At 35.6% G+C, this 17,686-nt stretch overlaps 1 protein-coding gene across 7 annotated transcripts in view; it reads right to left on the reverse strand.

The window, feature by feature from the left end:
• Positions 1 to 1,791: 1,791 nt before the first annotated feature.
• The window catches only part of LOC101887281 (nocturnin), an 81,306-nt gene continuing 65,411 nt past the window's right edge, over positions 1,792 to 17,686 (reverse strand). For 4 of the 7 annotated variants that reach the window (XM_059126041.1, XM_059126040.1, XM_059126043.1 and 1 more), the window contains 5 exons: positions 9,844 to 10,076; positions 7,218 to 7,283; positions 3,246 to 3,367; positions 2,517 to 3,170; positions 1,792 to 2,457 (listed from right to left, as the gene is read on the reverse strand). In XM_059126041.1, coding sequence (XP_058982024.1) covers positions 2,269 to 2,457; positions 2,517 to 3,170; positions 3,246 to 3,367; positions 7,218 to 7,283; positions 9,844 to 10,076 — 1,264 coding nt within the window. In that variant the 3' untranslated portion in view covers positions 1,792 to 2,268. Of the gene's footprint in view, positions 2,458 to 2,516; positions 3,171 to 3,245; positions 3,368 to 7,217; positions 7,284 to 9,843; positions 10,077 to 10,371; positions 10,474 to 13,456; positions 13,592 to 16,947; positions 17,086 to 17,686 lie in introns of those variants that run through there. The other 3 variants (XM_059126038.1, XM_059126039.1, XM_059126042.1) reach the window with 3 other exon arrangements.

Below are 17,686 nucleotides of genomic sequence, written 5' to 3' on the forward strand. Positions count from 1 at the left end.
TGACAAGGAGTTCCTTCTGAGTACTTTACCTCCTGAAAGAGTATTGCCTATATAGGTCCACGATATCGTATATCCCCCATAAAACGATACCTCCCTATATTTGATATTTTGATGATTTTAGCTACATTTTTAATGGAATTGTCTGAAAATGGTCACAAATAGTTTCTTCTGAGTACTTTACCCCCTGGAAAAATATTGTCCATATAGGTTTACGATATCGTGTAGCCCCCATACAACGGTACACCCCGATATTCGTTATTTTGATGATTTTAGGGATTATTAGTTTTTTGCAAATTTCGTTTTTAGAATTCGCAATAGGAGTTACTGTCTACGCAGAAAATTACCTATGCAGATTCATCTCTTCCTATAGGCTCCTTATATCGTTACCTCCCTATATTCGGCATTTTGACGATTTTAGGTACAATATTCACCGGATTTTTTCAAGTTTCGTATTTGAATATTGTAATTTATTATGACAATAGTTGCCTTTGCGTTGACAATACGAGGGTAGTTTTGGTCAAACATTCTAACCATTAATAGAGTTTTGGTCCTTTTTTTAAATGTGGCTAAAAACTCCCTTTATACCGTATCATAGTCTAAGTATTCTACAAATTAATTTGGCATATAATTCTACTGTAGGTATTCCATAGAAGACGAAGCAATGCTGGCCTTCGATAGAAGAAGGAGACTTCCTGATCTTCGAGAAATCTTCTATAGAAAATGATCTCCTGGCCTTTTCTGAAGGAATACGACCTGGTCATCTATAGATGGAGGACAGAAGAAAAATAGCTCTTGGGTTTCAATGAAAGGAGGAGACCACCTGATCTCCGAAAAAGAAGAAAATACCTCTTGGGTTTCAATAGAAGAAGTCTTCCTGGCAAAGACCTAAAATGGTAAAGACTAGACAAAATGCATTTTGAGCAAATGGTTTGTATCTACAATACATAGAGTAACGGCTCATGGCAGAGGCATGTTAATATAAAAGCCACAATTACTGTATCGGCTCACTTCTTCTTGTACCTTCCCCACAAAAGTTTGAAATTTTGAAATCCAAATATTTTTTTCAGCGCTGAGTGAGGTGCGAAAACGAACAATATTGGTACACTCCATCAAGTACCTCAACCAACAACTTATTTTAAACTCGGCACATCATAATATTTCTACCAACGCAAGATCTGTTGTGGAGATGGGATATATCGGATATATCTAATTCAGGCAACCCCCACAACGGGTCAAAATTTTGGAAAACCAGTGTGCAGAATTTCAGTCAATTCCATTACAAAAATGTGAGGCGTAAAGGATATCGTGGACCGATATAGCCCACCTTTGAACTTGACCTGCCCGCAGACAAATCTGTGCAAAATGTTTGCTTTCTATCTTAATTCGTTTTGACTCTAGCGCGATTACAACACACGGACGGACTGACAGGCCTAAACCGTCTTAGAATTTTACGCTGATCAAGAATATACATATACTACTTTGTTGGATCTAATGGTGGAGGGTGTAAAAAACATTTTCTATTTGCTACAACCTTAGCAGTTTGTTTCGAATTCACTGTTTTTTATATATTTACACCGTCGAATAGCCCGTTTGGATTGCGGAAAAGTTCTAGTGAATTTGAGAGGTTTGTGTTCTTAGGCCAACATTTATATTATACTGAGATAAATTTGGCTTTAAACTAGTCTGGGATTTCTTCAAATAAGAAAAAATATCTCACAATTAAATTTAATTTACGTTTTGTAATTCCAAAGCGGGCTCTAAATCTCTTAATGATGCACAAAAGAAAACCCGTTTATTGTTTTTTACAACTAAAATATTTTTATTAATTATGTATTTGTTGCTGTTGTTGTTTGTAATAAAAAAGAAATCAAAGAAATCTACATAACTACAATCATTATTACTATTTTTATTATTATTATTTTTAGTATTGGTATTTGTATAGTATGTGTGTATGCATGAATGTGCATGCATGTAATTGTAAGTATTTTCACACTTCGGCATTTTCCGTTTTCTTTTTTGTTTTTTGTCGTTCTTTCTTTCTTTCTTTGTTGTCTAAGAGCTAATATCACAATTTGTAAGAGTGAATCGGTTTATATGGGGGTGTATATGCTAGGATGGGTCTACTACAATGGGTCTAATTAGTTAATTAAGTAGAATCCGTGTTTACATTTACGATGATGTAAAAAAAGTGGTATTGCTTTCGTGGAAAACTTCGTTAGTTTAGAAATTGAAAAAAATTTAAAAAAAAACTTAAGATCTGGGGATGGTTCACTGCGTTTTATTTTTTTCCTGCGGCTGTTGCTGCTGCGGTTGCGATTGCTGTGATGATGATTCATTTGATGAGTCCAAAACTTCAAAATCACATATCAAAGAGAAATGATCTGAGGGATATTGGAAGCTGGGTGTGCGATTCAGGCCGATTTCATCGCCCTGGGGGAATTCCAAACAGTTTTTAACCTAGAAAAGAATGAAATATTATTTAAAATCCCCTTGGAGAATTCAATGGCTTTTCTTACCTTCAAATGATCCTTGGTATAGAAGACATAATCAATGGTGTGACACTCCTCGCCATCTTCGCGTATCTTCCACGTTGTATAGGGTGGTTCGTTTTGTATGGATTTCTGCACTTTATCGCAGCCGTTTATCAGGGCCTGCTTATCCTTTGTACTCTCATTGTTGCATTCATCACTCTCCGCACGCATCTCAGCATAGGCACTGGCCAATTTCATAAATTCACAATTCAAGATGGTCGAATAGACCGGTTCTGTGGGTTCGGCATTAAAATCACCGCACAATATTACGGCCCGATCGCCGGCAAATTGTTTTACGAATCGTATCAAATCACGACCCTGTTCGTTGCGCAATTTCGAAAGCAACGAACCATGACGAGCCTTTAAATGGGTCGTACACACACACAGCTCACGACCCGTCTGCTTGACAATCAAATTGACAGCAATGGCAACCTGATTGCTCTGAACTCGCCAAACTTCCAGGATGCGAGTATCGAAGTTGCGCAATTCGAATTTATCGCGTTTGAAGAAAATCGCACAACCATCGGGGCCGTTGTTCTCTTCGATGTACAAACATGGCGAATCAGGTTTGGGGAAGAAAATGCCCTCGTAGTTTTGGGTGCCCAAAATGGTTTGAAGGAATTTGAAATGATCGACTTCCTGAAAATTGATAGACGAATTAGAAATGATTTTGAAATTTAGAAATTTTGTTGTTTTTGGGTTTGTTGTACTTACCTGTAAACATAGAATATCCGGATTGTGTTGTAAAATTTCTTGTACTATAAGGTATTTGCGATTTTCCCATGTCAGAGCCTCTACGGGACAGCGAACAAAACCATCATTATTTTGGCCAAGGGCTGAAATTAAAAAAAGAAAATAATTTAAAAAAATATTAGAACAGATTTAAAAAAAAAACGGTGGAACATAGTTGTCTATTGTTAATGGTCTATGATTTCGAATTGCTACAAAGATCAGATTCACTGGCTGATTCATCAACGCCCAAGCGAAGTCAGCATTTTAAAATTTTTGGCTAAGGTCAACTTTGATGCGGAGGTGCGAGATAGACCTGGGTTTTTCGAAATTCGTCCCATAAGGGTATGAAACGTTCAAGGGGAGATGATAGAGCTCTGAATTTGTATACCCTCCACCATACTTTGCCATTCCGTTTGTAACTCCTTGAAATACTTATGTCAAACCCCACAAAGTATATATATTCTTGATTAGCGCAAAAATTGATGTCGATTTAGCGATTTCTGTCGGTCTGACTGACTGTCCGACTGATGTCGATTTAGCGATTTCTATCCGTCTGACAGACGGACTGACTGTCTGTTGTAATCACGCTGAGATAGAAGGCTAAAATTTTGTACACATGTGTATTTTGTCAGTAGGCAGGTTTAGTTCGTAAATGGGCCATGTCGGTCCACGTTTTCGTATAGTTAACATATAACGGTACCTTCCTATATTCGGTATTTTCATGATTTTAGAGACATTATTAACCGGAATTGTTTCAAATTTCGTAGATGAAGTTCGTATGGGTACTAAAATCTATGACAAAAAATTGCCTATGCAGGTCCACGACTTTGTATTACCGGTATTTTGATGATTTCAGTGACATTATTCGTTTCAAATTTCGTATTAGGAGATCTTAATAATTACTACAACCTATGGAAAAAAAATTCGTATGCAGGTCCACGCCTTTGTATAGACCCTATATAACAGTACCTCCCGATATTCGGTATTTTCATGATTTTAGCGACATTATTTACCGGACTTATTTAAAATATGGCATTTGAAGTTCGTAATAGGTTCTACCGCCTATGACAAAAAGTTTTACATGCAGGTCCACGTTTTCGTATAACCCCCATATGACGGTACCTTCCAATATCCGGTATTTTTATGATTTGTGAGACGTTATTCACCGGAATTGTAACAAATTTAGTATTTAAAGTTCGTAATGGGTACTACAGCCTATGGCAAAAAAAAAAATCGTAAGGAGGTCCACGTCTTCGTATAGTCTCCATATAACAGTTTTCAGTTAAATGGTAGTTTCCGGAAGTTTTTTTGAAATGTTTCAATTTCCTTCCAAATGGTGGAGGGTGTAAAAATTTCGGCCCGACCGAACTTACCTGCTCTTATACATATTATATTCTCAGTCATATGGCTAGAGAGGGTATATATCATTTGATACGGCCAGGAAGTACCCCATCAAAATAACGATTTTAGACCCTAGGTCTCTTTGGGCCAAATCCTTTTCAGGGTATTTGGAGTCGATCTAGCGATATCCGTCCGTCCGTCCCTCTGTCTGTCTGCTGGCTGGTGCTCACGATAACCCTCGAAGAGAGTATCCTATTTGATCCAAACTTGGTACATCGTAATATTATTATCAAACTTAGATCGAGTTCGGAGATGGTCAATATCGGTCCACTCCTTCCGGTACCTCCCCCACAAAAGTTCGAAAATTTCAAAGAATATATTTTACTGCTCGGAGAGAGAAAGGATAATCCGATTTTGCTCCAACTTTGCAAACCCTAATATTTGCATCAGTGCTAGGCTAGGTGTGAAAATGGAAAATATCGGTTCATTCCATCCAGTACCACCCCCACAAAGGGTCAACATTTTGAATAATTATAAGTCTTATAAAATGTGATGTAAGATTCCGATTATCTTCAAATTACACACACTTTTATTAACCCAAGGTCTGGTGTGAAGATAAAATGTATCGGACCTCTTCTTCTGGTACCTCCAAATTTCTGGTAACTTCCAAAGGGTCAAAATTTCGAGTAACCACGAAGCTTATAGAAAAACGGAATAAACATCCTATTCCATTCAGACTAGAAACATCTCAATATTCTTCTATCAACACATAATCTGTTATAAAGATGGTACGGATCCAACCATTCCATCTGGTACCTCCCCCACAAAGAGTCAAAGTTTTGAATAACCAAAACGATTATAAAATCCGATATAAGCATACGGTTGTCTTAATATTGCACATATCTCGTTATTTTTACTAACACAATATATGTGAGAAGGAGGTATGTCCACTCCTTCTGGTACCTCAGCCACAAAGGGTCAAAATCTTGAATATCCATGAACCACATAAAACGCGAAGTTAATACCCGATTCCATTCAGACTTGCTACATCTCAATACTTCCATCAGCACAAGATATGTTATAAAGATGGTAGAGATCGGAACATTCTTTCTGCTACCTCCCCGACAAAGGTTCAAAATTTTGAACATTTATGAAGCTTATAAATCGCGAAACTAACATTCGATTCCATTCAGACTTGGCACAGCTCAATATTTCTATCAACACAATATTTATTATAAAGATTGAAGAGATCGGACTATTCCTTTTGGTACCTCCCCCCACAAAGGGTCAAAGTTTTGAATAACCAAAACAATTATAAAATCCGAAATAAACATCCGGTTCTATATCTGTATTTCACACATCCGATTATTTTAAATAACACAAGATCTACATAGAACATGGTATATATCGTTCCTCTGCTTTTGGTACCTCCCTCACAAAGGTCAAAATTTTTGAATATCCATGAAGCTTATAAATCGCGAAATTAACATCCGATTCCATTCAGACTTGGTATTTCTCAATATTTCCATCAACACAAGATTTGTTGGAAGGGATCGGATAATTTCTTCTGGTACCTCCCCCATATAGGGTTCAAAATTTTTGAAAAACAAAATGCTCAAAGATGGCGGAATAAATATTCAACTCTCTTCAAATTCCACACATACACACATTTTTGCTAACACAATATTTGCTGTGAAGAAGATATATATCTTCGAACCCCTTCTGCTACTTCACCCGCAAGGGGTCACAATTTTCAATACTTTTATCTGTCATAATTTGCGAAACATGTCGGAGATTCTTTACAACTTGACCTGACTTATTTATGATTTCGTATAAAATTTGGATATAAATATTTCAATTTTCTTGTAATTTTGCCCATACCAATATTTTTATCGGTATTAGATGGAGTATAAAATGGAATACTTCGATCGACTATATCTAGTATCTCACGCACATTTTAACATTTTCTAAAATTGATCACATATCTCATATAAAGTGAAGGAGATAGTTCATATAGTTTAAACCTGGCACGTAGCAATATTTATATCATATTTATTTAGATCCGATACGAAATGGATAATGTTGGCCCATTTCTTCGGGACCTACTCCATAGAGGGTCAGCAAATTGTATAGTCATAACATAAGTCAAAAAAAAAAAAAAAAAAAAAAATGTACATTTAAATAATTTTCTATGAATGAAATATTTTAATCTATATTAGATCAGTAGAAGGGTTGTTGACCTAGTCTCATGTCTCAAGAGCATCAGTTATGTCTTGCAAATAGGCCTTCGATTGTTTACCCTAGAATGTCCTTCGACCAGTATGAAGTTGTTGAACCTTTTCAATGTCTCAACATTTAAAATAGCCGTTTGGCCTTTCTATGATTTTTTGGTTATCGACCTTTCAATGTCTCTCTCTTTACAGTCCTCTAAGAAAACTACCTTAGACATTGCGGCAGACTACTCTATAGCCATACATCTCTCAAATGTAGGCAAAAATTTGTATTCAATTTTTGCAATAGCATCCGGTTCGAGTGACACACAAAAGAAAGAGTCAATAATCTCCAGGCAACCGAGGCCATCAGTTAGATGAATGAAAAACAGTCAATACTTACTTTGTGACAAAAGATTCCATTGCAACAGACGTATATGATTTGGATCCGAAATTGGGGCACTGCAGACTGTAAAAAAAATAGAGAAATAAAAAAACATTAAAATTCAATACAAATGTTAATTGGATTCAAAAACAAAAGAGTATTGCAATATCAAATGCAAAATGTTTTGTAACACATATTTATGTAAGACCGCAGGAGGGCGTTTGATTTACAAAATAGGCCTAATGTGAATGAAAGGAAATGGGTTGTTGCTTCATGGAGCTCTCTTCACGAGTTTCACATAGATAAAAATTAAAATATTTTGGAATATATATATATATATATATATATATATATATATATATATATATATATATATATTTACAGGGTGAAATGAAAAAACTGCAACCAACTTCAGACTACTGTCGGACACTCGTCCGACAGCTGTTAAAATTATTCCAGTGACAGCTCATTATATTGTTTACAAGCATACAAAAGCATTTTGGTGAGATTTTTCCCGACAAAAAAGTTATTCGTGATGGAATTCAAGCGTGATACTTTGATTTCTTTATATTTGGCTGGAAAACCACAAGCGGCTATCGTTAGAGCACTGCAGCATTTAAATGTGAATAAATCTTTTGTGTCTCGTAACATCGTTCGTTACCGATTACGTGATATTGGTAGCGTGGCCCGACATCAAGGAAGTGGACGGAAGAAAACAGCAACATCAGCAGAAATGGTTCGAAAAGTAAGGAAACGAGTTGATCGAAACCCGCGTCACAGTGACCGAAAATTGGCTCGTGAGCTGAACATATCGCAATATTCCATTCGGCAAATGAGCTCGGGGTAATGCCATTGAAATTGCAAAAAGTGCAAGAACTTACACCGCAACAGAAAGAAAATAGATTCAAAAGAGGTAAAGAGTTGCTTCGCTTAGCTGAAAGTGGCGAACTGCCGAATTTGGTTTTCTCCGTCTCCAATAAGAAAACATTCGTTGTCCAGCAGTTTGTAAACAAACAAAATGATTGTGTTTACTTGCCAAAGAGGTCAGCTGAAAATTTTCGCCTTCCATTGCCTCCAGAACCGAAGCGCCGGCCGATGGTCGCTCTCCGCTGGTATTAATCGACCTTGGCATCATAATAAATGTCAAATTTTATCGCGAAAATATTCTGTAGGGTCTATTAAAGCCTTGGGCACGCCAAGATTTTGGCCGCAGACCTTGAACACTCCAACAGGACTCAGCAACATCGCACTCAGCACGCGCCACCCAAGAATGGTTACAAAATAAAGTTCCTCGCTGCATTTCTAGCGCATAATACCTCCCGATATTCGAAATTTTGATGATTTTAGCCACACGTTTTAATGGAATCGTCTGAAATTCTACTCAAGGAGTTCCTTGCGAGTACATTACCCCATGGAAGAGAATTGTCTATATAGGTCCACGTTTTAGAATAACACCCATATAAGGGCACATCAGATATTCGGTATTTCCACCGGAATTGTTTCAAATTTAGTATTTGGAGTTCGGAATAGTTACTACAGCCCATTACAAAAAATTAATCATGCAGCACCACGTCTTCGTATAGTAGATTTAGCAATGTCCGTCCGTCTATCCGTCAGTCCGTCTGTGAAAATCACTCTAGCTTCCGAACGAAATGAAGTAGGATGATAAATTTTTACTCAAATGTGTATTATATCTGTAGGACTTTTGGTATTGAAAATGGGCCACGTAGGTCCACGTTTTCGTATAGCCCCCATATAAAGGTACCTCCCTATATTCGGTATTTTGAAAATTTTAGAGACATTATTTGCCGGAATTGTTTCAAATTCGGTGTTTGAAGTTCGTAATAGATGCTACAGCATAAAACAGAAAATGGGCCATGTAGGTCCCGTCTTCGTATAAACCCATATATTGGTACCTCCCGATATGCGGTATTTTGATGATTTTAGCGACATTATTTACGGGAATGGGCCACGTAGGTCCACGTCTTCGTATAGCCCGCATATAACGGTACCTCCCGATATGCGGTATTTTGATGATTTTAGCGACATTATTTACGGGAATGGGCCACGTAGGTCCACGTCTTCGTATAGCCCCCAATATAACGGTACCTCCCGATATTCCGTATTTTGATGATTTTAGCGACATTATTTACGGGAATTGTTTCAAATTTAGCATTTGAAGTTCGTAATAGATACTACAGTATAAAACAGAACATGGGCCATGTAGGTCCACGTCTTCGTATAGCCCCCATATAACGGTACCTCCAAATATTGGATATTTTGATGTTTTTAGAGACATTATTTACCAGAACTAATCCAAATTTAGTATTTGAAGTTCGCTATGAATACTACAGCCTATGACAGAAAGTTGTCTGTGCAGGTCCACGTTTTATAACCTCCATGGTACCTCATTATATTCGGTATTTTGATGATTTTAGCTACATTATAAACAGATTTTTTGACAAAAGTTGCCTATGCCGGGTCACGTAGTCTTATAGACCCTAATATACGGCTACAATCGGTATTTTTAAGATTTTAATAGAATTTTTAACGGATTTTATTTTTTTTTAAATTACCAAATGGTGGAGGGTATTCAAAGTTCGGCCCGGCCGAACTTACAGCTTTTTTACTTGTTCGTACTTACCACGGGATACCGAATTCAATTTCAAACAACGCAGTCCATCTGTTAGATCTGACGAGATAATTGAAGACACGGGCTTCAGGAAGTAACGGCTCAAGAGAGGCGGTTGATTGAGGCCACGCAAGTGCTTAACATGTTGCAACAACTCCGATGTGGTGAGACCTTTTGGTATATCTAGACCATCGTCCTGTGAATCGACATTATTGATTTTGGGCGCCGAGTTGAATGAGCCCATTCTGGAAAGTAAGAAAAAAAAAATAATTATTAGTTAATTTAAAATGAGAAAAAAAAAATATTTAAAAATGCATAAAACGGCTTGCAATTAAAATGGCATCATAAACAAAATGATCATCAAAAGAGCAAAAAAAAAACAATTTATTAAAAAAAATATAAAACATATAACGAACACCTTTAAAACAACAATAACAGCAGCAAAATTATGCACATTAAAAATAAAATCAAATCGAGTCAACTCGTCAAAAACCAAAGCAAAAAATTGAACATCTTTCAAACCTGGCGGCGAATACTCACAGTGTTGGATTCTTAAAGAAAATCTTACGAATATAAACGGTTATAATAAATAGCGTGTGACTGTGGCGACTGGAACCCAAATTTGCAGCGGATGACATTTCACTGAAAATTATACACACACAGACAAACACCAGTTAAAATAATTGCCACTTGTCGAGCGCGATGATAAAAAAGGAAAACCTTATGAGACGAGGCGTTTTTAATGGTGGTGCTAGAGAGTTATGAATGAAATGACTCCGAGCTAATGCAGTTTATGATTGCATTGCATAGTCAGGTTCTCTTTATTCATTGTTATCAAATTAAATAAATGCAACAATGCGATTTATATACATGTATTTACATGGTGGCTGGTGGAATTACTAGGGGTTGAGGGGCGAATAGAAATGTGAAATATTTAAATCATAAAAAAAGTTTTAGAATTAATGCCGTCTGAATGCAGAGAATATTGCCGGTTCATTTGATTTTAGCCAGAGTGATACTTCTAAAAATAGAAGACACGTGTATCGGCATTTCTCTTTCACATTTTTTTTTTGAAATCTTTGGATTAAGATCCCTTGGAATTCATTGATTTAAGGTATATAGTGTCTTCGGAAATATTAGAATATTCTGGTCGAACATTTTAACAAATGAGTCAACAAAGAGTCTTTTTGGTCCTTTTTTCAAAGTATGGCTAAAACGTCGCTTTAAACGTAGGTGTACGAAGTCAACATATTCTACAAAATTATTTGTCATAAAATTCTGCTATGAGACCTAGAGCACATCAAAGGTCTAACTCTTCCATAAACATCAGGAATTCAGATATATTAAAAACACATTTTAGGGTTAAACACGTATTTTATGTGAGTTGGTGCAAAAATCTCCTACAATGCATCATTTTTGAAGGATGACGTCAAAGACAAAAATATTCTCCATCAATTTTTTTATTGTGTCGCCAAAGAAAAGAAACCTCTGTTTCCCCAAAAAAAAGGAAAACATATTTTGATAAATTTTTTCCTCGGGCTTTTTTCGAGTTGACACCTGAAAGTAACATTAAATGTCGTTAGAGGCAGAAGGTGTCAAAAGTAGAAATATTCTGCACAAAATAAATCTATAAATATCAGAGTGATATTTAAGTTCGACCGGATCGAACTTTTAATACCCTCCACCTTAGGGTGAAGGAAACATTAGAACCCATTATGACCCACAAATACCAATTGTTAGACATATTCGTGGGCAAATGTGCCAAAAATCATTAAAATACCGAATATCGGGAAATACAGCTATATGGGGCTATACAAAAACGTGGACCTACACATACAATGTTTCGCCACACGAACTAGGACCCATTGTGACCAACAAATATCAATTTTTAGACAAATCCGTGAAAATATGTGACAAAACCATCAATAAACCCGAATATCGAGGTAGGTACGAGGAGGTACCTTTATATAGGGACTATACCAAAGCGTGGACCTATACATGCAATGTTTCGCCACCGGAGCTAGAACTCATTATGACCCACAAATACCAATTTTTAGACAAATACGCGAAAAAATGTAGCAAAAAAATCATAAAAATACCGAATATCGGGAGGTACCGTGGGGTATACGAAATCGTGGACCTAGATATTGAATGTTCTGTCACCGGAGCTGGAACCCATTAGAACTACATATGCTCATTTTTGGACAAATTGGTGGGAAGATGTGGCAAAATTCATCAAAATACAGAATATCGAAAGTTACTGTTTGTGGGGACTATACCAAAACATGGACCAATATATCACTACATCAAATATTGTGGGCTGTATCGTGATTTCAACAGACAGACGGACATCGTTAGATCGACTTAGAATTTTATGCTGATCATGAATATATACTTTTTGGGGTCTATGACGAATATTTATAGACGTTACAAACGGAATGACAAATTGAATATAGCCTGCTTTCCTAGGTGGAGGGTATAATAAAGAGGGTAAAATATTACTAAAAAGAAGAACATCACAGATTTTCAAAAAATATTTTCAACAAGTTAAAAAGCATTAAGTTCGACCGGGCCGAAATTTAAATACCCTCCACCATTTGGAAGGATTTTTAAAAATTTCAAAAATAAAATCCGTTAAAAGTTCTGTTAAAATCTTAAAAATACCGAATATAGCCGTTATATTGGGGTCTATACGACGTGGGCCTACATAAGCATTGGTTGTCATAAGCCATTACCATATTCAAATTCAAAACGTGAAATAAGCGGTGAATAATGGAGCTAAAGTCGTCAAAATAACGAATATAGAGAGGTACTGATATATGGGGCCTATACGAAGACCTGGACCTGTATAGACGATTTTCTGTCACAGACTGTAGTTCCCATTACGAACTCTAAATACGTAATTTGAAACGACTCTGGTGAATAATGACGCTAAAATCATAAACGGGGGCTATACGAAGACGTGGACCTGCACAGACAATTTTCTGTCTTAGGCTGTAGTATCCATTACGAACTTCAAATACCAAATTTGAAACAATTCCGGTGAATAATGTAGCTAAAATCCTCAAAATATCGAATATAGGGGCTATATGAAAACGTGGCCCATTTACGAACTTAACCTGCCTGCTGGCAAAATAAACATGTGTGCAAAATTGTAGCCCTCTATCTGAATTTGTTCGAAAGATAGCGTGATTACAACAAACAGACGGACGGACATCGCTAAATCGACTTAGAATTTTACGCTGATCAAGAATATATATATACTTTGTTGGGTCTGACATGAGTGTTTCGAGGAGTTAAAAACGGAATGACAAACTTAATATATCCTCCATACTACGGTGGAGGGTATAAAACAATATCCACGAGTTTTCACAAAAAGAGATCAGTCATACATTACGTTTTTTATTTGCTGTTGTTTTTTTATTTTTTCTCAATTAAATTCAAGTTCATGAGCGGTCATAGAATTGAGTGGGTGTTACATGTCCAATGTGTTCCATGCACATACACATGTACACGTATATATGGGCCATTACGTTTACAGTTCATTTCAATTGTTATCAATATCGGAAATAATTCGAGTGAATTTTTAACACATTTCAAATCAAAATACGACTTTTACACTCACAGACACATTCTTTGATTACAGGGCCAGTTTCTATTGGAAATAATGCACAAATGTGTTGAACAACACTTATAAATAAAAAAAAAATTCAATTTTTATTAATAATAAAACCCGGTTGACAGATGCGCTTAAGCGTTTTTTTTTTGGTGTTTTATCTTCACCGTTGCTAGACAGCCACTCGCTGCTGGTTTATACCAGAATTATTCTGAGATATACTCGTAATGACATATCGTCTAGCGTGATCGCGCTCTGCTTTCAATTGTCTGACTGAAGTCAAAAGACGAAACATTCATTGACAAAATGAACGAAAATGGGTGAATCATTCATTCACCAACAAAAATAAAAAAAAAAATATAAAACAACAAGAACAATTTCAATACTTTTTGAGTGTTGTATAAATTGCGGTTTTACCATTCGATCAATATGGAATCTCCTCCGCTTGTAGACGTATTATTTATGTTCTATTTTTTGCTTTTTTGATGTAGGAAGTTTGGAATTTTTGATACTCTTTAACAACAACAAAATTAATTAATTGAATAAAAAAAACGTCTGCCCCCGTTGACGACATCCATTGATGAAACGTGTTAAAATAGAGATTTAAAATTATATTCGGTTGTGTGGACATGTGTTTACGTTAATTATTTTTTAAATATTTTTAATTTTATTAAGGCATGGACCGGTAAATAACGTCACAAATGCAGTGATGCAAAATTTGTGTAGAATTGAGGTCATAATATGACGTAGGCTCTATATTCATGTCGGATTTGTGTTTTAAACAGGAAGGAATTTTGTTTGGCAGGGGAAAAAAGTAAATCGCATTATGACTGACATTTGAGATATAATTTAATAATAAATAATACTGGAAAATATGAATTTAACGGTAAAAATAAAATAAATGCTTTGAAAGAATTAAAATTGTGATAAGTGTTTTAATTAAATATTTTATGCAATTATTTTTCTCCGTTTTTTCCACTACCAGAGTTTCCAAAATCTAGACAAATCTGCGTATAAAAAATATAAGCTCTAGAATCTTCCAATCGGTTATCCTTAAAGGACGAATATCGAAAAACCCTGTCCCTAGGTTAAACTTCGCACAAAATTCTAGCTTCAGCTGTTTCGTCTCATTTATTAATAAAGTCAGATAAGCATAAAATGAACAAAGTCCGTTTTTTTTTAAATCAAAACCAAGTCCACACGTTGCGTGGCTGAGGGCATTAAATGTGTGGACTTGATTTCCTTTATAAAATTTTTCATTTCACATTTTCATAGAACAAGAATTGAGGCCTAGGTCTCTTTGGACGAAATCTGTTCAAGGCACTTTGAGTCGATCTAATGGCATCCGTCCATCTGTCTGGCTTGTGCGCACAATAACTCTCGAAGGGAGGATCCAATTTGGTATAAACACGATATCGGCGATGTTCAATAAATATTCACAGAAAATAATTTACCTCATAGAACAAGAAAGGATCAACCATTTTTATACCCTCCACCTTGGAAAGGAGGGTATATTAACTTTGTCATTCCGTTTGTAACATCCTTAAATATTCATCGTAGATCACACAAAGTATATATATTCATAATCAGCATAAAATTCTAAGTCGATTTTTGTCCGATGTCCGTCTGTCTGTCCGTCCGTCTGTCTGTTGAAATCACGATACAGCCCACATTATATGACATAGAGCGCCAAAATTTAGCAGAGCAATTTGTAATGTGTCTAGGATGGTTGGTATTCAAAATGATATATCGGTTCATGTTTTGGTATAGTCCCCATATAACGGTACCTCACGATATTCGGTATTTTAATGATTTATGCCACATTTTTTCACGGATTTGTCTAAAAATTGGTATTTGTTGGTCACAATGGGTTCCAGCTCCGGTGGCGAAACATTGTATGTATGGGTCCACGATTTGGTGTAGACCTCTAATAACGGTTTTCGGTATTTTGATGATTTTTGACACATTTTTTCACGAATTTCTCTGAAAAGCTTATAGAACGCATAATTAACATCCGATTCCATTTAGACTTGGCACATCTCAAAATTTCTATCAACACTAGATCTGTTAGAAAGATGGTAGAGATGGGACCATTTTTTCTGGTACCTCCCCCAAACGATCAAATAAAGAGAAATAAGCATCCAACTCTCTATTCAATATCAATATTTCTGTCAATCCCTCAGAAAAAAATCTGATTCCAAATAATAAAGACCATCCAGTTTTAACATGGGTAATACATAAGTCCCATATTGAGATAACCGACGAATTAACGTTTTCGGGAATTTTGAAGCCTTTTTGAAGTCCTGGTAACAAATAAAAATTTAGGTCCATGTTGTTGTTGATAATTGGAAGATTCAAAGAGGTTGGTCTACAATTTAGAATTTAATAAAAATGGCATCTATCTATTGAAAAAGTACGTCTAAAATATTTAAAGTATCTAATATCGGAAGGTACCAGTTTTCGGGGACTATTCCAAAAAGTGGACCTACATTGCATTTTTGTGGGGAGTAAATCTTCGGAGAACCCAAAAAGTAAATTTTCAGCTGATTTAGTTGGATATGAATCTTTAAAAAACACCCATATTAAAGATAACCCGAAATGTCAAATTAGAGCTGATATGGAGTTAAAAACCCAAAATTCCGATAAATCAAAAGGAACCATTGTATACAGCATTTACCTAAACAAGGGAAATATTCCATGTTCAACAAAAATTATGCAATATTTTCTAAGCTATATCTGGCAAATTCGACGTCGATTTTTCTTATATATACTGGGTTCCTCGTCGAACGATGTTAACCCTGACAAATATATTTATGTATCGTAAATAGAATTACAAAATTAATATAACCTCCATTTCATGGTGGAGGCACATTTAAAAATCAGACGAGACCTTTTTGTAACATCCTGCCTGTAAGGTCAACATTTTGATGAGTTATAACTTCCATAAAATAATAAAAAAAATCAAGAAATGACAATGGTAATAATGCTATTGACCGCTTTCAAGGTTCAATTCTAAAAATGGAGATATGTTTTAGTAAAACAAAAGCATCTCCGAGGTAATTAAAAAATTATAAAGATTTAATGATATATATACCTTGCCAACTTTTTGGCACTTAACAACATTTAAATGAAAATCTTAAGCCACGTTTTTGCAATAAAAAAATAATTACAACAGGTCAAGTGTATCAAATTGAGGCTATTTAAAAAAATCATGTTTTTTTTTTGGATGATGAATATATTGTTCTAACACAAATTTTACTAAATCCTTCAAAGTCTTCAAAATATTTGTGAAATCTTTCCATAATAACGGTTTTGAATTTAAAATTCTTAATTTGAATGCAAAATTTGTAATGGAAGTAATAGAAGGAGGTGTAAAATGCAACATTGGCAGACGGTTGTATAAGGATCATCTGGTCCGCTCTTTAGCTATGTCCCTTCAATGACATACAACTCTTCCTTTTAAGCTAATAAAAAACAATTTTCAAATCAATTGCATTTACCTGGTCAGCATGACTCTTTGTAAATAGCCCTTGCGATCATTTTTACAGGGCGGCTTTGTGGAGCGAGTGGGGATTTCGAATGTTGGTTCCATTCTAAACAGAATTGAAATCCTGTCGTTTTAAACACTTTTACTTTTCACTTTAAATGAATGTGAGCGCAAAGATGGAATACACCGTGTTGTTGCTGTTGTTTTTTATTATCTTTAAATACAACTCGATATATTTTTATTTGTTCAACACTTTGTTGTTGTTTGTGGTTATTTTTGGTGTTAGGAGCTCTGGAGTAAATACAACAAAACTGAACCGTTCTTGTAAAAGGTTTGGGTAGAACTGATTTTGGTTTGAGTGCTCGAAATATAAGAACGGGAACGGATCGATTGTCCGATCGAATATAGGCAGGCAGATTGGTATTGGAGATGTTTGTTTTTATGTTTTTTTTTTGCTTTCGTTTTTCTTTCTTTCTGTCGCTGTTGTTGTAGTTGTTGTCAACGTCTTCGTTGTTGATCTACTAACCGACAATTGTCTCCGACTTGATTGTGATGTACTCGCAATACCCTATGCCTTTGAATGCAGCAGTGGTGAGCGGGTCACAGCATATGGCGTCGCAGCAAATTTTTGTAAAGTTTTGGTTTCGAATTTAAATTTCAAATGAATTCATTGTTTGCTACTGCTGATTTTGCCTTGCAATGAGATGAACTGATTTTTTGCGTGAGCTCAATATAATGATATGTAAGTATTG

The sequence above is a fragment of the Musca domestica genome, unplaced genomic scaffold (assembly GCF_030504385.1).
Source record: "Musca domestica strain aabys unplaced genomic scaffold, Musca_domestica.polishedcontigs.V.1.1 36, whole genome shotgun sequence".
In the NCBI taxonomy this organism is placed as follows: Eukaryota; Metazoa; Arthropoda; class Insecta; order Diptera; family Muscidae; genus Musca; species Musca domestica.